General features: G+C 38.4%; 1 protein-coding gene across 1 annotated transcript in view; it reads left to right on the top strand.

The window, feature by feature from the left end:
- Positions 1-26224, top strand: part of LOC579858 (venom phosphodiesterase 2) — a 39628-nt gene that overhangs the window by 1962 nt on the left and 11442 nt on the right. The window contains exons 2-15 of the mRNA XM_030982731.1: positions 11709-11774; positions 15200-15241; positions 16243-16345; positions 17350-17650; positions 18285-18376; positions 18816-18895; positions 19559-19675; positions 20294-20369; positions 21256-21289; positions 21692-21757; positions 23323-23395; positions 23844-23996; positions 24969-25041; positions 25442-25482. Of these exons, the coding sequence (XP_030838591.1) occupies positions 11709-11774; positions 15200-15241; positions 16243-16345; positions 17350-17650; positions 18285-18376; positions 18816-18895; positions 19559-19675; positions 20294-20369; positions 21256-21289; positions 21692-21757; positions 23323-23395; positions 23844-23996; positions 24969-25041; positions 25442-25482 (1317 nt within the window). The remainder of the gene's footprint in view (positions 1-11708; positions 11775-15199; positions 15242-16242; positions 16346-17349; positions 17651-18284; positions 18377-18815; positions 18896-19558; positions 19676-20293; positions 20370-21255; positions 21290-21691; positions 21758-23322; positions 23396-23843; positions 23997-24968; positions 25042-25441; positions 25483-26224) is intronic.

The raw sequence follows: 26224 nt of genomic DNA, 5'->3' as shown, positions 1-26224 counted from the left end.
TGTGTGTAACATCCTTCAGCTTTTTCGGTTTTATCTACTGAATGTTATAAGCTCCTCTAAAAACCTTGGCATCACACATTTGCCTTGTCTTGACGGACATTCACCCCATAATAATATGAAGGAGATGCATATAATTCTTGGTAGCTATTTTGTTATATCTTTAAAGAACAGGCTAATTAAAGTATAAATGTATTGCGAGCTTTATCTTCTGGCCATTCTTATGTTAAAAATAGCATACTAGCAGTAGCTGATATGTTCTGACATGCTATTCTGATTAATACTACTGAGCTGTAATCATTTATACCAAAACGCTTTTTCATTTTTGTCTTTATCAGACATCATTTGAGACGGTGGCTGTGACATTAATAATAATCCGTTTTTTATATAGCGCTCAATACACCGATCCAACGATGTGCCTAAGCGCTTTACAGATATATTATTACCCCGGTCATCGGATTCAGGCTTACCCGCACACAATTTATAATCTTAGCTTGTCTCATTCTACAATATATGTGTGTATGTGCGCGTGTGTAATCGGGTAATTACAGCTTGGGGACCGACCTTTAAATTCACCATTCGAAAGACGTGACTCAGTTTCGAACCGTGGTCTGACGACGCAAGTGAGCGTACCACTAAACCAACTCACATCTTACACATATCAGATGGTCTCAAGCATAAATGTCCGCAAACGCAAGCTTCTTTGCATTGTCAGTAATATTTATCAAATCGGGTCATGGCACGCATTCTAGTTATTTACGATCAAAGATTGAATTCATACATCATATAACGAGCTCCTTCACAATCCTGCTGATGATGATGGTACTTCTAATCGTCTCAATTGACATAGTCTTATCTCATTATCCACTTAACGGCTTTAAGTATGCACTCCCTTTGTGATAAGACAATTAAATAACGCCCTCATTCAACATTTATAGAAGTTTACCTGCGGTTTATTGTCTCTTTTGTGAAGTAATCACCTCAAAGTTCCAAAATATAAACTATTAAAGTAGATAAGCATATAGGCCTATATGAAGTGGGGTGAAAGATCTGATTTAAGCATTGTGCTACTGGACGTGCTAGACGTTGTACAACTCTATGCGACTTGAAACCATTTAGGGGATAATGTTTGAATTTGCTTCCCTCTAATCTGTGGTATAAGACCCCTACAATATTTATTGATAGAAGGTTACATTTATGTTTTAACAATATTACAGATACATCATAATATGACGTATTATTGTCCTACGATAATTGCTCTGCGTTAAAATTCCTACACTAAACGAATTAATTACTTCGACCTTGGACCAAGCACTATTATACCTACAGCGTGTCCACACACAAAACAATTTATCGCGAAACTCTATAACGATACGTCGTATAAAGAATCATCGTATAAATTCCAGGATGTCCACACACAAGAAACGTCGTCACTAAAGAATCATCGTATAAAATGCCCCCTGTCCACACACAACATTTTCCGTGATTCTTTATAGAGTTTCGCGATAGTGATAAGAGGTCTGGTCTCATTTCGCTCGAGGTCACGTTAAGCCCCGCCCAGTTAGTTACACTAGTTACACTCCCCCAGGGGGTCCCCCTGTCCACACACAACATTTCCGTGATTAGGCGTGATTCTTTATTGAGTTTCAGTTCGAAACGATGCCCAAACCTGCGTTTCGTTAGACTAGTTTCGTTATACGACGTATCGTTAGTGAGCGTCCACACCTACAATTTTGGTCGTAAAACTATCGCGAAACGGTATCACTATCGCGAAACGGTATAGCTAATCATGATTAGTCACGGAAAATGTTGTGTGTGGACAGGGGGCTAATCCTAACCCTAAACCAAACCCTAACCGTTATCTAAAACCGAAAACGAATTTAAAAACATGTTACGACCATCTAACCCTACATCTTTGACGAAATCAAGCAAGGAGCGATTGCCACATGAGCAAAATGTTGGATCACTTATAGACAAGAGATACTTAAGGGGCCAAAGTTCAGAGTATCATTCGAAGTAAACTTCACTTTCTCTCATTAATTTTGTTTCATCTCATTTTTGAAACATGTAAGTATTGCAGCAAGTATGTGCAGAGTAAAGCGAGCACAATTCAAATTTAAAGCATATGGTTAAAAATGTAGTAAGTAATATACTAGTAGTGTACCTAAACCGTAGTTCACGATGACATTAGGATTGTCTTTTCCTACCTGTATTAATAATAATTGTAATAATATTTTTCTTTTATTTAGCGCTTGATATATCGATGATGTCTCTATAAAGCGTTTTACAAATATACTATTACCCCGGTCATCGGACACAATGTGAGCCATTATCCACTCCTTGGGGAGCATTCCAGCAACACATCATTTTATAGACGCTCACAATGCTGAGCTAACTACATTAACTTCGCATCCTACCGGGTACCCGTTTAACACCTGGGTGGAGGGTGGCAAAATGTAGATTATCGTCTTGCCAAAGGACGTTACTGCCGGGCTGGGATTTGAACCCCGTACCTTGTGATCTGCAGTCGGTAGACTTATCTTCTAGACCACAACACCTCTAAAAAGCCCGACATCACGCGTGAATGCTGGAACGATTAAAAATGTTATTTGATAGATGATTATTGAAACCTGTCCCATTTGCGTGGTTTTGGCATGGTAGAGCAGTTTGGCCGTTTAAAGGGATAGTTGAGTTCTGTTGCAGAGGGTGTTACACAAAATATTTTTTTGTGAGATAATGAAAAACTGAGTGTCAAATTCGAAAAAACATACTATTTAAATGACAAAATCATCTTTGTTTGATCAAAATCGGTTCAGAGACGGCGGAAATATAACTATTTCTACGGTGTACCACAAATATTAGATATTTTGAAAAATTTGAAAAAACCGTTGAAAAAAACGAAATAACGCATTTTACGTCGTATTTCAGCCAATGCCGATGTTGGCTTTTTTGTTGTCATTTTCGTGTTGCTTATATTACCCACAATTAGCCGGCTCATGTATTGTAATTTTTAATTAAAAAATTAATTAACGGTCACCGTGTTTTTTTTAAAAAGTGGAGCTGAATTGGTATGATCGTATTGGCTAAATTTCACACATTTTGGGATCTAAAATGGGTAACCCGACACATGCTCCGCCGACGATTGCTCCGCCGACATTTACTCCGCAAAACGCGACAATTGCTCCGCGACATTTGCTCCGCGACATTTGCTTCGCCGACAATTGCTCCGCCGACATTTGCTCCGCCGACATATGCTACGCCGAAATTTGCTCCGCCGACATTTGCTCCGCCGACAATTGCTCTGCAAAACGCGACAATTGCTCCGGTGACAAATGCTCCTCGAACGACAGTTGCTCCGCCGACATTTGCTCCGCCGACAATTGCTCCGCCGACAATTGCTCCGCAAAACGCGATAATTGCTCCGGTAACATTTGCTCCGCCGACAATTGCTCCGCCAACAATTGCTCCGCCGACATTTGCTCCGCCTGAAGCGACACTTGCTCCGGTGACAATGTTGATGATAATAATAATAACTAGATTTGTAATACTTGTTTTGAACAAGTATAGGTGGGCTGGTCTAACTAAAATTTGAGACAAAATAAAGGGCAAATTTAAGATAGCTTATTGTCTCAGCTACAACATACTCGAAGTTCAGCGTAAACGAAGCTAAAACGACGGAGATATTGCTCGCGAAAGACGGGAATGTAAAATCCAGTTTTGAAAAAAGTCATGTCCCATAGAGAATACACGCAAAAAGTGAAAAATTGATATTCCTCCTTTAATCGCAAAAATACGCCATGATGCTTTTGTCAAAATGAAAAATTGTGAAGGCTGCATTCGTAGAAGATTGTCCCAGCTAGAACATATCAAAATTTGGAAGAAAATTGATCAATATTTACAGAGGTACAATCAATTTTCAAAAAACATGCTGACGTCATAATATGCAAATTGAAATTATGAGTTCGGAGGCCATTATGATGACGTCGTGAGTTAATTGAGGGTCAAATGAGACATGAAATCATATCTCCGATTCATACTCTATCAACATATGAAAAAAATAGGGGTCACCTTACATTCTAAAGAGCTACAATGGATTTTGTATGGGCATGATTTTTTCCCATATATTTATGCTATGTATTACAAGAGCTCGCACGCACGGACGTGTATCTTAAACGGACGCTCATTCCGCTATTAATGGTCAGAAATATGTTAACAAGGTATCAAAATGCTTAGGAAAATGTGCCAAATATGATGACAAAGAAAAATTGGCGATTCTTTGTTGCAAAATGCCAGAACGCGCGAAAACACGCGCGCATGCGCGTGTGCGAGATTTTTTATAAAATGCTTAAAATGCTTCTAACGAAATTATAAGGTGGTCTGTACGATATATAGCCCACCTAACAATAAAGAATAATAAAGGCGATTTTAACAAAATTATAAGGTGGTCTGTATAAGATACAGCCCACCTGATAATAAAGGCAAATCTAACGAAATTATAAGGTGGTCTGTACGATCTACAGCCCACCTGATAATAAATAAATAAATAAACAAAGGCAATTCTAACGAAATTATAAGGTGGTCTGTACGATATACAGCCCACCTGATAATTACAAAAATAACATTAGTAACACCTCCAACCATAATAATCATTGTTGTCATTATTATTGTGATACTGCTTCTAGTACTACTCCTACTACATGTACTAGGAAGGAGGAGGGGAAGAGGAAGAATCTTATTGTTTTATTTTTTGTATTATCGAGGCATACAAATGCACAGGAGGTAAGAGAGGGAAAAGTAAGGCGACGAAGAGGGAGAGAGAGGGAGAGAGAACGAGAGGGGGTAGCCTATGGCCCGGGTTCAAATTCAGTTTTCTTTAATTTATTTGACCCAGTACTGATGATCATAATTTTATCTACCATGTGATTGCCATGTGAACGCCACACCGAATAGCACTAGCTCAAATTTTGTTATTGTTGTCAAGAACTTATGGGCATGCAGCCAGTAGATTTTCATCATGTGTTTGATCTTGTATTAAAAAAAAGATCAAACACATCATCATAATCTACAGAGTGCAACCAAAAAATTCTTAACAACAATTGAAATTTCTTTCAGGAAGCCTAACACTAAAAGCTGTTTTTGATTCAAAGAGCATCGTAGAGACGATGAACAAATAAGAATAATAATACATTCACTTCTATTTTCCCCGCCAAATAATCCGAACAAAAGAATCAACCGAGGGTAATCAACTGTTAAACGAATTTATCATGAGTCCTTGAAAAATTAATTAATACTGCTTGTCAAATATTATTGAAGAACAGCAAAATCGAACGCGATTGTCGCTACAATTCAGAAATCATTGCTTGCATTGCTTTTCTCGCAAAATTACCGTGAGATATCAAGCTACATAGAACTATGATCAACAAAAAAGATATTGTCTTGAAAACAGAAACATTAGAACTTGAATGAATAAAACATAATGCAAATGAATAAGACTAGAATGAATAGGACACAAGTTCATTTCTACCATTTAAATCATCACGTACCAAATACCTAAGCAAAATTCGAACCAGATGGTAAGCTTAAAGACAATGATTCATGACAATTGTAAATTGTCGTGAGTTTATCGTCTATATAGACGTATTGCAAAAGATAATCAGGATAATAAGGATCAGAATGATACCTCTACTACTAGGCCTACTTCTACATGACTATACTATACTACTGCCATTGTAGAATATGCTGATAATACAGATGATAATAATGATATGATTAACAATTATAACTAGACTTTAATTCGTCACTTTGACGAATTAGGTGATACGTATGCTATTTTTGTATCATGAAAGTGTGTCGATCATGATCTAATGATAATATTCATAAATACGATAATAATGATATTGATGATGATGATTTATTTGTTTTAAATGACGATGACAATGATTAAAAGTGGTATAGCACCCCCTTCAGGTATTCGATAGACAATTGTTATATGATTAATTTACTAAACAAGCTCAAATTGTCGGCGGAGCAATTGTCGGCGGAGCAACTGTCGTTCGAGGAGCATTTGTCACCGGAGCAATTGTCGCGTTTTGCGGAGCGATTGTCGGCGGAGAAAATGTCGGCGGAGCAATTGTCGGCGGAGCAATTGTCGGCGGAGCAAATGTCGGCGGAGCAACTGTCGGCGGAGCAACTGTCGCGGAGCAATTGTCGCGTTTTGCGGAGTAAATGTCGGCGGAGCAATCGTCGGCGGAGCATGTGTCATGGAACCTCTAAAATTACCTTCATAGCAATTTTAGGTTCTAAAAGAGCACTATAAATGTCATAGATAAGAATAAGAGCAATAACCATGCACTTTGAAGGCATTTGCGGTCTGAAAACAGAACTCAACTATCCCTTTAACTTTAGTTACATCAGGAAGTGAAAACAAGATTTGAATTTCCTGGTTATAGAAGTCATTGACAGTGGCAAGTCCAATGTAGATATTTTTAGCCATTCGGTGTCCAATACGTCACCTTGTGTGATATTTGAGCATTGACATCAAGTCTATTAGTTTACTTTACATTCGAACGAGGGGGGGGGGGGGGGCTATTAATTCAGTAGACCCTCCAAAAACAGCATGTATCGTTACATATTGCAGATGCAAAAACCTTCAACATTACATGGAAATATATTTAAAAAGTCCCCAACAGGTGTTTAAAAAAAATGCTTTAAACGCAAACGAGTGGTATGAATCAACCGTATTGAAGTGACCAGCGCTGCGTAAGCTCAACATTGCGCATTATTCTATACACTAATTGTTTAAAATATGGATTTTTAGAAATATTTTGTGCTTTCTTCTTTAAAATAGACTTCGTTAATATCCCAATCATAATTATGGCATAGGCTTTAGGAGTATAATTTTATTAAAATTAATCAGTCAGATTGTTATGACTCTAATTGTACAATGTATTGTGAAATAATATTGAGATGTGATGTGAAGATGCGCAATTCAGCCTTTGGCTGCAAAACTTTGTCAAATAAAACCACGATTGAATTGAATTGAGTTGAAACTGGAAACTTTATCATGAGTTTTGTAAAATATGTGACAGTTGGATCTGGCAATGATGAATGCACTTCGGTAAGGTTGCCAGCGACGGATTTGACCCGCCCCTCAAATGATGCTGGTATTGAAAATATTGTGCTTCTGTATCATAAATAACGTATCTGATTGTTTCAACATTTGTTTAACCTTTTTAACGACAGACCTTTGCTCTCTTTTTTATAGGCCTTCTAAACACGAACATTTTTTTGTGGAACGCGTTATGCATCCATCGAGCTTTAGCTGTCGTAATGAATTAATATCCAGGTCTTTGCTATGACCTGAAACCTCATCGATGGATTATGTGATCAATGGGAAATACATAAATCATTCAAATAGTAATATAGTACAGCGGATAAGCTCCCAATATAATGAAAATTGTGCACTTTTTGAGAAAAGCATGAAACTTCTAGCATAGTTAGTTTAGACCATAAGATTTATTTTCAGATGTGGAGGGAAGTCAGATTTGACCTCTGATGACCCTGAGAGGTCAAATCCAAAATGGCCGCTATTCCTCATGGTCTAATGTACAAACACACTTAACTTTTGAACCAAATAGTCCAGAAAAACATTTAAGGTGTCATTTCCAACTAACTTGGGGATGCCAATTCATTTGGTAACACTTTTGAGATCGCTTGAACTTAGGGTTTTGCATTTAGGTCAAGGTCATGGTCAAAATTGACTAAAAAATAGCAAGTTTTGAATGGTTACAAAAAGTTTTCCCATTAATTTGTCATTTGTTCTCTCCTATGTTCTCAAATTTCTTTAGGAATTTACGCACCGTAATCCCTTTCAGTGAGTTTATTTCACATTTTGATTTGACCTCTGATGACCCTGAGAGGTCAAATAAAAAAATGGCCGCCAGTCCGCCGCATGGTCTAATAATTGTACAAACACGCTTAACTCATGAACCAAATAGTCCAGAAAAGCGTTTAAGGTGTCATTTTCAACTAACCTGGGGATGCCAATTCATTTTGGTAATAATTTTGAGATCGCCAGAACTCGGGGCTTTGCATTTAGGTCAAGGTCAAGGTCAAAATTGATTAAAACATAGCAAGTTTTGAATAGTTACAAAATGTTTTCCCATTTTTTTGTCCCCTTATGTTCTCAATTTTTTTTAGGAGTGGTTCCCCTGCATAGTCACCCACCTTAATCCCTTTCAGTTAGTTTATTTCACATTTCGATTTGACCTCTGATGACCCTAAGAGGTCAAATAAGAAATGGCGCCAGTCCGCAGCATGGTCTAATAATTGTACAAACACGCTTAACTCTTGAACCAAATAGTCCAGCAAAACGTTTAAGGTGTCATTTCCCACTAACTTTGGGATGCCAATTCAATTGGTAATACTTTTTAGTACACCAGAACTCAGGGCTTTTGCATTAAGTCAAGGTAAAAGTTTTGAATGTTTACAAAAAGTTTTCCCATTTTTTTGTCCCCTTATGTTCTCAAATTTCTTTAGGAGTGGTTTCCCTGCATAGTCTCCATCGTAATCAGTTAGTTTATTTCACTAATTATAGCACCAAACCATTATTTGTCTTGTAACTGACCATTTGCATATAGCATGGTCAGTGGGCAGCTAGCAGCGCTCAAAATACACGGGGGCGGTGGGCGATTTGCCCCCGTGAGCTACATAATCGCCCCCGTCAGGTTGCTCACGGGGGCGATTGCAAAATTAAAAATCGCCCCGGTGGAATTATAAAATAAAGATTATCTTTTCTGTTATAACTTTAACACAATATTGAGTTTCAATTTTCAAACCTTAAACCAATGAAATGGAACTAACATTAGCGTGCAAGATTTCTCGTTTTATGAGTAGGCCTATTATTACCGATTCAGCTCGCAGTGCAGTGCCGCCGTCAGCAGTGGTTATAGGCCTACTGCGCCTTTAGTAGCGGTGCGTGTGCACGCTGCCGCGCCATGTCTGCTGGAGCTGGAGGCGATCGCGCAAGGGCAGAAACATGGTCATGGCCTGGAGAAGTTTTTCGTTGTCAGCAAATAATGAACCTCGACCAGTAAATCAATAGGGACTTTTAGATTTGCACGATGAGAACGTGGACTGCAACGTGTGACCTCCTTTTAAGGCACGGTCAGTGCTTAAAAGGACGTCACATAATGTGACTGCCAGTGCCTTAAAAGGACGTAACACGTCCACGTCCACGTCCACGCAAATCTAAAAGTCCCTTTTGAGGAGAAGAGGAAGACCAAAATGTCGTGGAATGATATGGTAACATGGGCAGATCTACGGGGGGGGGGGGGGGGGGGGTTAGGGGGTTTAACCCCCTCCTCCCACCCCCGGCCCCCTTGTGCTGCCAAGTGAAAATGTGATATTAAAGCGGGGGGGGGGGGGGAGGGGGATGCTGGAGAGGAGGACTACTAATCTATTTAATTTTTTCAGGGGGCGGGGGGAAGTGAAGCGCCGTTTTAGCATGACTTTCTTTTTAACTCTTACTTTCACCTATCTCAGATAATCCTAAGTTTTTGGTTGCTGCTTTATATGTAGTTGATAATGGATGATTAAAATAAAGAGAGAGAGAGAGAGAACCACCATCATTTTGCAATGGTTCAGGGTTCGTGTAATGTACATTTGAAACCATTTCTTAGCGTCTCAACCCTAAAAAAATAGCAAAACTATTTTTGAGGAAAAGCATTATACTGAATTAAATAAAGAATAATAGCTTTATATTGGATCATACTAATACTGATACGGGCTAAAGACAATGTGGTATTTGTATAGAGGTATTCCAAAATGACATTCTGATAATCAACATTTGTTCTGGTATCATAATGTATATACGCATAATACAACTGGTCTTTATGATTTCTTAACGTGACATAGCTTCTTCTCCCTCTGCAAACAAAACAGAAAACAAGGTTATTTAATAAAAGGACCATGCGACAAATAATCATTGTGATTCAAATTGATGCAGGGATTTTTTTTGAATAAGCAATGCTTTTCACCAGAATCTTCTTTGTAAAAACGACTTTTACAAATCTCAGCCATGCAATTCTGCCACTGTGCTGTAAGATCACTTTGAGATTAGGAGAAGTGTATTATGTAATGGGTATTTCAAATTGAATGGAACGTCTCAACTCAGTGAGCATGGCTGAGATTTGTAAAAGTTGCTTTTACAAAGAAGATTTGGGTGAATAGCAGTGCTTATTCAAACAAATATTCGCATCAATTTGAATCACAATCATTATTTGTCGCTTAATCCCTTTTAATGACCTTGTTTTCTTTTTCGTTTGCAAGGGGAGAAGAAGATATGTCACGTTAAAGACATCATAAAGATCAGTATTGTATGCGTATATATTATATACACAGGCCAGTAACAGCTATGTAGCTTGTAAATTTGTAAGAGGGAAAATGCTGATTGAAATGATAATGAAAAAATAGCAAATAATTGAGGAGTATCATAGGTACCAATTCAATGGATATTTGTATAAAAAAAGAGCCCCCGTCAGTAATAAAAGAGCCCCCGTGAGCCTTCTCACGGGGGCTGTTTGTTCTGGCGATCTCTTAGTATTACGTAATGAATTGGCGTCCCCAAGTTAGTTGGAAATAGATTATTTGGTTCAAGTTCACGTTTATACATTAGACCATGTGGACTGGCTGCCATTTTGGATTTGACCTCTCAGGGTCATCAGAGGTCACATCAAACTGTGAAATAAACTAACTGAAAAGGATTAAGGTGGAGGACTCGGCAGGTGAACCATTCCAAAATAAATTTGAGAACAAATGACAAATAAATGAGATTTAACCTTTTGTAACTATTCAAAACTTGCTATTTTTAGTCAATTTTGACATTGACCTTGACCTAAATTCAAAACCCTGAGTTCAGGTGATCTCAAAAGTATTACCAAATGAATTGGCATCCCCAAGTTAGTTGGAAATGACACCTTAAACGTTTTTCTGGTGTATTTGGTTCAAAAGTTAAGCGTGTTTGTACATTAGACCATGCGGACAAGCGGCCATTTTGGATTTGACCTCTCAGGGTCATCAGAGGTCAAATCTGACTTCCCTCCACGTCTGAAAATAAATCTTATGGTGAAAGCAAACTATGCTGGAAGTTTCATGCTTTTCTCAAAAAGTGCACAATTTTCTTGCTAAGCCGCTGCACTAATAATAGGAAGGGGTTTTGAAGCCACACTGCACTACTTATAGCTACTTGCGTGCGCCCTCTTTATAGCAAACAATGCATTATCGGTACCCGTTGGTCCCCATGATTCCCTTTTTCTTTAATATGTTAATTGAGAGCTGATTTGATGAGATAACAACCTGTCAGTGACCTTGCGGGGAGGTCTAATCCCCCTGGCAAAACTTGTGCAGACGGGCTTCAAGAAAATATTTATCAAGAATTATTTTTTTCCTGATATAAAAAATGTAAGATTATAACAAATCAGATGTAACACGACAATGAAATATAAACTAGGAGGAGACCTCCGCATCTTTCCATTTGCTTAATATTACCTCTTGTGCCTCCCTGTTATTCTATTTTTGAAGATGATTTAACATTCACCTAAATCTTTGATCCTACTTTTGCACTTGGTTGTATATTGATGATAATCAAAATGTGTGGATTTTATTTCAAGAAAATTGTTTTGTTTAATCATTTCGATTGCTTTTTTCGACAGGAATTCAGCCATTCATTCTCGAATGCGGCATACGATTCAACGGAGCGAGACTATCCATTACATAAGGTAAACTCGTGAGCATGGGAGCCTCCCTTGCTCACACACCATACCCTCCCCGACTGTTACACCGCCCAACGCGACCCAGTCTCATCCTACCCCTCCCTCATCTACTCTCACCCCATCCAACCCTCCCCCACTCTCAACCATCCGTTCATCATTCAATTTTACTTCACTCCCGTTCACTCTCACCCACCTCACTCCACCCACCCTCATTCACTCTCACCCCACCGCACCCACATCCACTCTCACCCCACTCTCATCCACTCTCACCCAACCCACCCCCATTCTCTCTCACCCTACCCCACCCTCATCCACTCTCTCCCTACCCCACCCTCATTCACTCTCTCCCCACCGCACCTTCATCCACTCTCACCTCGTCCCCACCCCATTCACTCTCACCCACCCTCATCCACTCTCACCCGCCCCCACCCTCATTCACTCCCACCCCACCGCACCCACATCCACTCGCACCCCACCCTCATCCACTCCCACCCAACCCATCCCCATTCACTCTCACCCACCTCACTCCACCCACCCTCATTCACTCTCACCCCACCGCACCTTCATCCACTCTCACCTCGTCCCCACCCCATTCACTCTCACCCACCCTCATCCACTCTCACCCGCCCCCACCCTCATTCACTCCCACCCCACCGCACCCACATCCACTCGTACCCCACCCTCATCCACTCCCACCCAACCCATCCCCATTCACTCTCACCCACCTCACTCCACCCACCCTCATTCACTCTCACCCCACCGCACCCACATCCACTCTCACCCCACCCTCATCCACTCTCACCCAACCCACCCCCATTCACTCTCACCCTACCCCACCCTCATCCACTCTCTCCCTACCCCACCCTCATTCACTCTCTCCCCACCGCACCTTCATCCACTCTCACCTCGTCCCCACCCCATTCACTCTCACCCACCCTCATCCACTCTCACCCCGCCCCCACCCTCATTCACTCCCACCCCACCGCACCCACATCCACTCGTACCCCACCCTCATCCACTCCCACCCAACCCACCCCCATTCACTCTCACCACCCTCATCCACTCTCACCCCGCCCCACCCTTATTCTCTCTCACCCAACCTACCCTCTCCACTATAACCTCACCCACCCTAATCCGCTCCCACCCCAACCCACCCTCAACCAGTCTAATTTCACCCACCCTAATCCACTCTAACCCCACCCTCATCCAATCTCACCTCATCCCCACCCTCATTCACTCTCACCCTACCTCGTCCACTCTCACCCTACCCTACCCTCAACCACTCTTATCTCACCCCACCCTAAATCCACTCCCACCCCACTCAATCCTAATCCACTATCACCCCCACCATCAAGCTTCACCCCCCCCCATTCCTCTTATCATCATTCTCTACCCTATCGAGGTAGACATATTATTTTTGATCGTTTGACGTACAATTTTATTTTTTATTGTAAAATAATTCCACCAGAGAGTCGATCAATCCATGAGAAAAGTCTTTTCAGCGCCCCTGCTCTCCCTCCATCAATCCTCCATTCCTCTTTCTTTGCCTTATTTGTTCATATGCAAGTATTATTCTATCCTCCTTCTTTCACACCTTACTTCATCACCAAACAGACGCCCACACCATATGACTATTTTAACCTGCATGGCACCACGTACCTTTAACAAAATATAGTCTGGCTCACACAGATTTCATTTAGAATTCGAAAGGCAAATAGAGTACAAGAAATTTGAGGTGCGATTAGTAAACCTTCTCAATTTCAATGTTTAAATAGATGTATGAAATATAAAAAGTCCTTGGAGGTTACGTCTTTTGTTCCTTGTATTTGCAAGTACAAAGGCCAAGTTTTCTTTAAAGAAAAATCAAATGATATAACAAAAAAATCCTACTATCGTGATATCATTGTAAACAAGGGTGGTGCTGCCTTTTGGTTCGGACATATTTACACACCACACGAGCTTAAAGATAAACTCCAGTACTGGTAAAAAAAAAAAAAAAAATTCTCACAGAATCAAACGAAACTTACACTGAATGTGCAAGATTACAAATAAATGACATGTGCCAAACAATTTTGGAAGAAAATGTATACTGGCTGAGTAATGAGCATAGAAAGACAAGGAAATCAAGGTAGTACTAGCCCCGACACCATGTGTGTTGTCCCATATATAGCTTTCTATGTGAGTGCTTGTTACTTTACCAAGACTCGGTCAAATTTATTATGATTTTGATGACTCCAGAACCTTGCAGTGCACACCAATACTTACATGCTACATGATCAAACTGTTTCTGATCCTTTCCACACCTTTTCTTTCACAATGCAATCGCATTACCAGTACTAAAGTTTATCTTTAATCCGTTTGGTCCGTCACTGTGTTCCCTTCACATGTATGGTTAAAGATCGTCTTAAAGGGACTTGGTAACATTGTTCATATAAAAGAAAAGGGTGCTGAGGTAATGACCTCAATGCTACTTGTACAATTGAAGATAATCTGAAAGTTTGAGTGAAAATGGACCATTATTAAAGATAAAAAATGGGAAAAACTGATCTGATCAATTCCCTAATTCTCCCTACTATATTATTACAATATAATTACATTTAAGGTGAATGTAAATTGTCACAAAGCAATGAATTGGCTCTATATACCATTCCAGACATTAAAGTGTTGTAAGATTTTTAAAAGGTTTTCTTATGTCTCATTTTCATGGAAAATCGGTTGGGAGAATTCAAAAATGGTTGGGAAAATTTAGGTGTCACACAGTGACGTCTTCAAAGAAAACCATAAATATCTTTGTGGTTTGAGAATTGTTCAGGATATTTTGCATGTTAGAGGGTTAGTGCAGTAGAAGGAATATAATAAGTAACCCTTTATACACAAAATTAGGCAGTTTTTCATCAACCTTCAACAATGTTACCGAGTCACTTACCTATTCCATCTGTAACCCAGTATTTCCATAAGTTGTATAAGTTTATATTGCTATATCCATAGTAAATATTGTATTTGTATATACATCTGAACTTAATTAGTTATCACCCTTTAGTCTCATTGGCTGCCCGTATGGGGCCTGGTGGTCTCAGATGCCAGAGCTCCTGTGAATCATGTGCCGACTGGGCTAGTTCCTTGAATGGTCAGTGAACGGAGCAGCTGGAGGGCACCGGCCCCCACCGGGCAGAGCTGAGGATTGAAATGGTTGATACAAATGTTGCAAAATTGCTTATGAGTTTCTGATGGCATAACTCTATTATCAAATAAACATTTACTTTACTTATATTAAAGAAAATTGTTGCTCTGCTAGCGCCATGAGCGTCACTTGACGGTGTGCGCGCTCTATAAGTTGACACTATTGTTATTATTTAATCATTATTAAAAACAATTCTCACAGAATGAAATGAAATTTTAACCAAACGTATGTTTATTAATATTTTTTGCAGGAAAAATCAAAAGTCAGAACAGAAACAGTATTACTAGCATTGGTAAGATATCATAACTTATAGCGTATGGTTAAGATCTATATCTTTATCTATATCTGTATCTGTATGTATATCTATATCTAGATTTACAGATATGTATCTATATCATTATCTATATTTTATAATGGAAAGATATGTACATCATAACTGATCGCATATTGTTTCTTCCCTTAATACTAAACTAAATTTAAGGTCAAGATTCAAATTTGTCCATACTTCTGTATAAGTCTGATTAATAACATACTTTTACAATAAAAATAATCTGATATCTCAATCATTAGATAAAAGGAATATCTATATTTAATAAAGAACTCCTCCATCATCTTAAAATGAAAATGAAAAAGCTTTACTCTAATATCCGGAAATCAGATTATCTTATCACCCTGTAAATTAACCATTTAAAGTCTAGTACCTAAACAAGTAGCCTTTACTAACGTTTATTTTTGTAAGTACATCTTTATTTTTAAACTGTGATAATAGTATAGCTAGCTATATAGTTACCATTGCTTTGCTGGAGATAAAAAACCCCACATATAGATCAAATAATGATGTACTCAAAAAATAATATTCAATCCAAACATTACAATGATCGCTGTACCCCTTACTGATAAATGCGAAGTAGACACTGTTCACAACATACAAGTGCGATGCATGAGATGAGACAATATTTCTAAATATTGAGCTTGTTTAATAATAATGCTGTCCTCATATCATAAGTGGATATTTGTTGTCTATCCAAACAATAAGCGGACATTTTTCTCTTCAATCCAAACAATACAATGATCGCTGTACCCCTTACTGATAAATGTGAAGTAGACACTGTTCAAAACATACAAGTGCGATGCACGAGACAGTATTTCTAAATATTGACCTTGTTAAAGTCCACATTCATGCCTACCCTTTCTTATCTATACAAGCAAACGTGTCTGAAGATCATTATAGACGACAAGGAAAACATGTGACATGAAATGATATATGTGTACTTTCATCACTTCGAAAAATAGATTGTCATCTTGGCGATATCGTTGGGAGGGGGCATCGGTATCGGCTATGCGATCGGGAACTCTAAAGGAAGCAATGACGGTGGGTCAGCGAACCCAATCGTAGGTGAGTTAGATAGATTCGGTTATCTTCGGTTATATTATGATAAAAACTGAAAATAGGAAGCTACCTTCCCCCTAGCGTCCCTCTCCATTCCTCTGCCTCTCCACTTCTCATTTTGGCAGCCCCCCTCTCCCCAACCAACGCCCCTGTTTCTTATATTAGTTTTCCAGCCTCCCCACAGTACACACATACACTCTCTCTCTCTCTCTCTTTCTCTCTCACACTCCCTCCACCTTCTCTCTTTCTCTCCCCTCCCTCCCTCCTCCTCCCTTCCACCCTCCCCTCTCTTCCTGAGAATGGACATTCTTTTAAGTAGCTAAACCTGAGATTGATATCAACTTCAACTGTTTATTACAGAGGTACAATTGGTCTTTTTGATAATTTGCTCAACTATCAACTCCCATTAGTCGCAACCATGGGTGTCGATCCTTACGTAATACCTATTCATCAGGGGGGGGGGGGGTGAATGAATAGATCATCCCCCCCCTGATGAATGAGCTTGGACAAAGAGCTTCGAAAGCTCCTAATTTCATTGAATCGACTTAATCCATCAAAGTTTTAAATCAAACTTATACTGACCCTCATTCCCATGCGCCCCTCCCCCTGATCCTTTAGAGACTGATCCTTTAGAGAATCGTGAAACCATAGGGGGGCAAGCGGACACTTTTTTTTTTTTTTTTGGTCTCGAAATTTCAAAATTTGACATTTTTCTTCGTTGGGGGGGGGGGGGGGGGGGTAAGGTCACCTTTTTTAGGTTAACCGCGGGTATAATTTTTTTTTTTTTTTTTTTTTTTTTTTTTAATAATTAAAAAAAACACAAAAAAACAAAAAAACCCAAAGGGGGGGGGGGGGGGGGGGTTTTGGTTTTTTTTAGGGGGGTTTACACACATAAAAATACCAAAGGGGGGGTTTGAACCCCCAAACCCCCCCCCCCTGCGTAGGCCCCTGTATACAGCGACACATCCACATAATTTATAACCCTTCCCTACCATTTAATATTTATACAGGTCTTACAAGTACTAAGAATCCTATTACTGAACCACGAGCGACCGAACCACACAACGAACCACTTACAACAAAAGGCAAAACCCACACAGGAGAACCTACAAAACCCGCCCATCACACCAACATGCCTTCATCAGCCCCTCCCCATCATACTGATACGCACACGTCAGCCCCGCCCCATCAGACGGGAACGCCCCCTTCCCCCGGGCCAAGCACCCCTCCTCCTCCTCCTCCTCCCACCTCTCCCTACGAGGACTGGGTTGACATGCCGTGTAGAGACACCGGCCCGAGATGCCCTGCAGGGTAAGTAGAGTTTCATTGCCTTCACTCATACATGCAGATAATTTTATTGTCAAAGTTGTGCCAAATATCGCCTCGGTCACAAATGCCATTACGAACTGCTACGAACGCCGTACGACAATGTTCAGACAATGGAAATTCGGGAAAACAATGGAAAAACAGAGAGATTCGTACGAAATTATCGTTCATACGAACCTTTGTGACCGTAACATATTACCTCGTTTTTGTCCTTATTGCTAGTATTTCTCTCGTGCGCTATAGAAGTATGAATTCATAGCACCAGCACCAGTCCTCGACATTAATTTCTTTGATTGTAACTTGTAATTGTAGCAAAGTTATGCTAATTGTTGTAGAGTTGAATTTTTTCTCAAATTTAGTACAGTATAGAGCAAATGAAATGTAAAAAGTCACTTTGGATGATCTATTCATGACTGGAATATTATCTGAACGCTTTCATTACACGTCTTTACATAAAGATGTTTATAGTAGATTCTTTTTAGAAGATATCAGTTCCAAAAATATACTGGAGACGAATGCGCTTCGCTTATCGATATCACAATCCGTATTTAAACAAAACTATTATGCTCTAGACCTAATACAAATGGATAATATTCATGATAATTATTCCTTCTTTCAGGATCTCGTCTCCTCCAGTTCTTTTGATATCTCTCGATGGATTCCGAAGCGACTTCTTGACGCGAGGATTGACACCTGTATTGAGTCGAATGGGTAATGTCCTTTGCACACTTTGCGTCATTCTGATTGCGCTATTACCTGCGCTAATAACAAAAACAGTAACATGAACAATAATAGTAGCAATAGAAATGAAAAATGATGATGATCATGATGATGATGAACAAAATGATTCTACTACTGTTTCTGCTGTTACTGATAATGGTGAAAAATCATTAAAAACAATAATAGTAATAATAAATATGATAACAATAATAAATAGAATTATAATAATGATGATAATTATTATGATAATCATAACGATCATGAATATAAAAAATGATAATGATAATAATTATAATAACAACACTAATGATAATAATCATTTTGAAAATTATTGATGTTGTCCATACGATCAATCATGATTAATAATGTCATTTTTAAAAGTATTTTCTTGACTAGCTGCCACTGTTTATTTGATTTCATCCCCATACAGCTGAATGCGGTGTAATGACCCCACACATGATCCCGACGTTCCCTACTGTGACGTTTCCCAACCATTATACAATCGTTACGGTGAGAAAAATGAGAAGAAGAAAAAAGGACATGCGTGCACACGTGCTCTAATTGAATTTCGTTTTTAAACAACAAGACGGAAGAACAGATAGAAAAGAAGAAGGACGGGTTGGCAAAATAAAAAAGGGAGATACATGTAAAAACCTCTCCCACTCTCTCACTTCTGGGAGGAGGGGCGTTTTACAAAGACTAAGATCGACTTTAAGTTGGAGTTAACTATGGCAGGCCGTTCATGCAATTGTTTGCTCTCACCATGTACTGGCATTGGTCTCTCAAGGGACGTACAACTCATGGTCACAAATCTACAGAATTTAACTTTTTGATAGTTCATTATTGAAGGGAAAAAATAGTATCTAAAGATCATAATTGAGAGACCAATGGTGGGAGAAACTAGTGGCATGAATGGCCCGCAATAGTTAAGTCGAACTTGAAATTTATCTTATTCTTTGTGAAACACCCAGGTCTACTCGCGTTTCATCCGTAGCCACCCCATAAATTTTCTACTCCCTTGTAGTTTTTGCTATCGGCTCAGTCCTATATTGAAACAAAATAATGAACAATCGTTTTCATTTTACTACATATTTATCTTAAATCGAATAAAAATATGAAAATTACAAACATCTAAACAAGTTTAAGCATTTATATTGTATGTATTAATTTCAGGGGCTGTATCCTGAATCTCACGGCATTGTGGGAAATACTATGTATGACTTTAATGGTGCCGAGTTTAGTCTGGGCTCAACGGAGTCACTCAACAACAGATGGTGGGGAGGAGAACCGGTAAGATTTGTAATTCACCATGATTAGGAGTTCGGTTGATCAACAAGATCGTTTGTAAACTGATAGCTTCATTTTCTGTATGTTACTTCAAAATTCGTGATGGAAATACGGTCGAGTTAAGTTGAGTTGAGCTGAGATGTGTTGAGTTGAATTGACTTTAACTGAGTTGAGCTAAGATGAGTTGAGTTATGTTAAGTTGTATTTAGCTGAGATGAGCTGACTTCACTTGAGTTGAGTTGGATTGAGCTGAGTTGAGGTGAGTTGAGTTGAGTTGAGATGAGCTGAGATGAACCGAGTTGAAATGGTTTAAACTGAATAGAGTTGAGTTGAGTTGACTTGACTTGACTTTAGTTGAGTTGAGATGAGTTCGGCTGAGTTAAGCTGACCTGAGTTTTAACAAAAATGGGTTAAGACCTATGAAGGACTTAAAAATCGCTAAGATGATGAATTCAATCAGTCCTATCCCAATGGCTGTACATTTGTTGTGGATCATCAGTATCTCACTGAACTGTTTTTTCCTTCAAATCAACACTCGATTCAAATTAACTTCGCGGCATCGAATGTTACTGTTACCCTTTTTTGATAACCACTCGTTTTTTCCCTCATTTTTATGGATAGATTTGGAACACAGCTCGATGGCAGGGCAAGCGATCTGCTACCTTCTTCTGGCCTGGGTCTGATTCTGATATTCAAGGTAACAGCCCTTCAAATGTGTTTTTTTTGTTACTGCTTCAACTTTCAAGATACGAAAGCATGAGAAGATGCGCGAACTCCAATGGAAGTTTATACTGTACATAATAATTAGAAAAACGAAAAAAAAGGGGATACTCCCTGCCCCAGGCCCGTTTCCAGGGGAGGGGGGGGGGGGGGGGGAGTGGGTGGCCGAGCGGGCCTTGCCCCCCCCCCTGGCCAATTTGTTTTTATAAAGGGTGGGGAGATGTTGAGTAAAAAAAAGTGATCACTATGCCACCCCCCAAACCTTGCATATTAAATAAACCTAAATTAATTTCAACGTGACATCACCAAACATTTTAAGAGAAGGTTGAGTTCTGGTTAGAGGTGAAGAAGAGTATGTGAGCGTTATCATTGTATGCAAGTGTGAAAGAACATCAGAGAAAAAAAATCCCTGAAAAGCATGGATATTTAAATGCATTTATATTGTAAATATGACAAGTAAGAGCTTAAAATGAGGCCCGAATCTTGTGCCACATGTTTGTGTAGTCCCATATACATATTTATGTGTACAGTGCTTGTTACTTTACCAAGCCTGCATGGCTAAATTTCTTTTCATTTTGATGGCCCCAGAACCTTGCAATACACATCAATACTTGTATGCTACATGGTCAACTTTACCTGATCGATTCCACAACGTTTCTTTCACAATGCAATCACATAACCAGAACTCAACTTTATTTCTAAGCTCTAAAACAATGTTGCTCGTTTCGAAGGCTACTTCGGTCTATTACTTCCAAAACACGGAGCTTTCAGGTTGGCTTATTAGAGCTATTATCAATCAATGTATTTGTTCCTGTAGATGAATGAAAGTTTCTAAGACTCATAATTTATCCTTCTCCCTACAGGAATCCGACCAAACTATTATAACAAATACGATGGGTAAGTCAAATGAACTGCTTATGTTTGAAAGGTTTAAGTTTATGTAAAAGTGCTATACACGCCTTGTTGTCACATGTTAAGCCTGTTGATGATTTGTTGATGATTTATGATCGAAGTTATAGACGTTAGGCCTACTGAAGGAAAGGATGAAAATGGAAGGAGGAAATCATTTAGGCGGGTAAAACACCCCCTTCACAAAAACAAATCTTCATGTGTGTGAGTCTGTCACTGTTCATGTCGACCCTCAGAGTTGGCTATTACTTGTAACGTGTAAATGTTGAAATAAACTACATTGATGAACAAATAATTTTATGTAAAAGGGTCCCTTTGAGAATATCTATGTTGCACTATTCTGTGTCTTTCCCTTCATGATTGAATATTTTCCTCTTTTTATTCTTTCAGGGATCTGAATTATATTCAGCGGTTAGATACTGTGCTAGGATGGCTTCGGCTACCCGACGGATATAGGTATATTATTATTGCTTTATCTGGTCAAGTACTCTTAACTATCATCATCAATCTAAAATAGTTTTGGTTTGGCAGACCTTATTATCTTCTTTTAGACCGGTTTGCTAACATATTCAAGTTGATGGATGTTTCTTTTCTTGGGACGAGTTATTCCATTAAGTTTGTATTAATGAAGGAACTACAATACTTGACATCCAGTCTGCATACATCACCTGTTTCTATGTCGGGTAAGCCTGGGGCAAGCATTAGGTTGTCATAAATAACCTTTCTTTTTAAAGGGATCTGGTAACTTTGTCTTAGATCCTTTAAAAAATCCTCGATTTAGCTCATGCTGCAATGATAATTATAAACCTTTAGGTCAGTCAGGAACCCCATGACTTTTACAAGCCGAACGCCTGTCTGATTATCAAGATATTTATGATTGAAAATGGAAGTCAAATTTTGCGTTTGCCAAACGGTTTTCATAACACTACAGTCTATTGGGGAAAACGAGTATGGTAAAACCGGTCACTCAAAGGTTTTTTACTTTTTTGAGGCACTTCTTGAGGCACTTCTCAATATAACACCATCTCACAGACACTGATAACACGTAGGGCCATGCATCTCAGATTTAACATTGTTAAACGATCTCTTTAAAGGTACTATGTCCCTTTTGCAGCCAACCTCAAATGCTGTAGAACTTTGCAGGAATTATGAATATGTCGTGTATGTCCTATCTGTGAAATTTAAACGTTAGCAGTGTCCTCATATTCAAATTATGCAAGGAAACCCGTTTACTTGCTAGACTTCACTGTCAGACACTATTGAGTGACTGACTGGCTGTTTTCTTCTTTGGTAATAACATACATGAAAAAATGGTAAAGGGTACATAAGTATTTGTCTACATCAATAACCCACTTCTTGTGATGGCCAAGATTAAACTGATTGAATCTTTGCGCAGCATAAAACGTATGACCATTCGGTACGATTGTCTGAAAATCAAGACTATTACTTTTGGGCTCTATAGCCCTAAAGTCGATTTGACAAATAATAGTCGTTATTTTCCCACTTGTAGACATTTTCAAGCCCCACCTGTTTTAGGGAAGTTCTAAATTAGTATTTTCTTTCAAATGCAGTTGGAATTTAACTTTTTCATTTTTTTGGCCTGCAAATGGGACATAGTACCTTTAAAGTATGCACAAAATGTAAATAATGTTAGTAGACCGGTCTATTCGTGGTCGTACACTATAGGCCAGACAGTTTATAAGAATAAAAGATTATTCTCGGAATGATTGTCTTGGCCAGTGCTTTGTGGAATATCATGAATATAATTATATTTTCTGAAAAAAGCAACGAATACAGATATACTAGAGCTATTCAATTTGCACTCGTCAGATCACACTTTGGCCTTTAATTATTTATTTATGTCACTATTGCGTACAGTTTTATAGCTCAAGTAGATCATGTATTTCGATGTAAGACAATTCAAAATACCCGAGTCCTATGTTGTCCATTGTCATTTATGTCGAGTGAGTTTTCATTTGTACCTATATCCGGATAATTTCGATTCCCACACTGCAATTTAGACCAGATGTTGTGACTCTGTATTTTGATGAACCGGATCACACTGGCCATGACCCTGGACCAAACACCGACGAGGTACAGTGACGGGAATTTCTTTATGATTGTATCGACTTTTGTTGTTTTGCTCTAAAAGGATTAATATTAAAAATATTCGCCGTGTTTGATTAAAGGCCTCTACCGTACGATAAATAACAATACACAAGTGAATTTAATGTGTATCAAGAACGTGTCAATATTGGTAACCCATCAAAGAATGAAGAATACTCATGTTCAGAAAATATATATCATATAACAGTGACGTAGCTACATAAGACATAGAGGGCCTTCACATGTAATTTACAAAAGACCACCCTCACGATAATATTAATAATGATAATAATAATGATAATATTGATGAATAAATGGAAAAATGAATAAATGAATGAATAAATAAATGAATAAATTAATTTATTTATTTTCAAGAAATCTTCTAGTTTGCTTGTGAGATTGACTGGTCGACTCTGTATTACGTTTGTTCTTTCAGCAAGACGAAGTGATAGCTCGTATGGACGGGCTGATGAGGAGACTGATGGATGGTTTGATGGCGATGGACATGATCGATTGTGTTAACATCATCGCCATCGCTGATCACGGCATGGCTAATAGGACTTGTGATCAAACTTTCATTCTAGACGATGTAAGTGTATTGTATTAAATTGTATAGTCAAACCTGCTTTAGTGACCACCTGTCTACAACAAGCACATTTTTTTTTTTGTTGCTTAAAAATGGTTTCTCATTGAAACATGTACTAAAGGAACCTGTCTACAACAAGCACATTCTTTGTTTCCCTTGGGCGGTCGCTGTAGACATGTTTGACTGTATTTTATTTATTCACGATAAAACTCGCAATTAGTCAAAACAGACTGTTATTCCGTGTACATTGTTTAAAAAAACAAGTAAAATGAACACAATAGCATTGACAAACAATTATAGAACAAATTTAAATATCTACAAACAACTATTTGAAGAAAAAAAATGAAAATCACAAAAAGAGAATCATTATACTCATCGGATTATCGACACTTGTTGATGAGAAGGTAAGATTATTCACCCTCTTGTTCTTAAGTTCATTTTCATTTCATTTTCATTCCATTTTTATTTCATCAAAAATCGTAGAGAAGGCCTATAATTCAACTTGTGGATTTTTGTTATGTGTCCGTGAATTTTAAATGCATGCACGCTTCTGTTTGTAAGATTAAGCCTATACATTTAAAAATGAATATGTTTCTGTTGTAGCGATTTTCAAATAAGTTTGTCTTTTTGAATACAATTATAAGATAGGATATGAATAGTGATTATTACTACCCTGGAAGCTTATAGAAACTTACTTGCATAATTCGAGCAAAATCTCATTAAAGCAAATCACAGTTAAATCATCTACTGTACTGCTCTTTTTTTTAAAGAAAAGAAAGAAAAGAAAAAATCTTTTTTTAAATGGCAAGTCCGTCATTTTTGGCAGCCGATTTGTCCGTTCTCTCTTGTGGTAGATGATCAGTTAGTGATCGTCATGATGAGAAATGATACGATTTTTTCCTCTCCCCTTTCTCACCCTCTCTCTCTCTCTCTCTTTCTCTCTCTCTCTCTCTCTCTCTCTCTCTCACTGAACAGTTTCTACCATCAAGTGATTACCGAATTGCTACTACAGCTGCAACCATGTTGAGAATACTTGCTAATGATGATGGTAGGTTAAGGGTGGTCTTTATTTCTAAGGTTCGTCATGGGATTAAAATTATATTCAAAATCTTTTGTAAATCCTATCATTCGTCATTGCAAATATTGTTGATACTTCTCAATGTATAGGACAGAATATGCAGGCCTACAAGCTAATCATTCATAAAAAATTATTATAAGAAGCGACTAGTATAATTGGATTCGATTGCTTTTTACCACATTTGGTTTAGAATCATATCACTTGTTATTGATAGGCCTAATGGAAATCATTGTATTATTATTTGAGAAGAAATTTACATTTGGAATCCATGTAAATTATTATCTGATTGTAAACAGAAATATTCCACGTAGGAAAATGATGACTAATACTACTTTCAATAAGACTCATGTGTATTTCTTATCCTTTTCAGCGACGGTGTCTGATCCTGCCGAGGTTGTAGAAGAGCTCCTGGTAATTATTTATATTAATTTGAAAGGAAACCTACACTGGTCCTAGGAAATGGAAATGTAATGTAGCTCCCTCATATGACTTACATTAAAGGCATCGTTTAACAATGTTTAATCTGAGATGCACGGCCCTACGTGTTATCATTGTCTGCCATATGGTGTAATATTAGAGCCCTAAAAAATCACGTTTCAAAATGATCAAGAAGTACCTCAAAAAGTATTTTAAAAAAAAATCTTTGAGTGACCGGTTTTTACCATACTCGTTATCCCAATGGACCGTAGTGTTATGAAAACCGTTAGGAAAACGCAAAATTTGGTTTCGATTTCCAATCATAAATATCTTGATTATCAGACAAGCGATCGGCTTGTAAAAGTCATGGGGTTCCTTATCATTGCAGCATGAGCTAAATCCAGGATTTTGTTTCAGAATCTGAGACAAAGTTCCTGGATCCCTTTAAACGTAGTATTCATGAGAATGTCCCGAGTATACTCTATCATTGCATATGCTTCTCAGACCAGAGCCGTCTGTACAACAGAGTTTTTAATCGGACAAAACGTGGCGCATATTCCTGTATTGTACTAGCATGCTTTCCAACAAAGCAAGCTTCGCCATAAAACATGCATCTGGTATGATGCAACTTCAGAAATTAAGAAGTTGGGCAAACTCTGTGGCCCGAATTCACAAAGGAGGATTTCGTACGTCATATGACGCGTTTTTACGTGTTTTTTTTTTTTTACAAACCTGG

The sequence above is a fragment of the Strongylocentrotus purpuratus genome, unplaced genomic scaffold (assembly GCF_000002235.5).
Source record: "Strongylocentrotus purpuratus isolate Spur 01 unplaced genomic scaffold, Spur_5.0 spur5_scaffold_13, whole genome shotgun sequence".
Classification (NCBI taxonomy): domain Eukaryota; kingdom Metazoa; phylum Echinodermata; class Echinoidea; order Camarodonta; family Strongylocentrotidae; genus Strongylocentrotus; species Strongylocentrotus purpuratus.
This window is presented reverse-complemented; position numbering and strand designations above follow the sequence as displayed.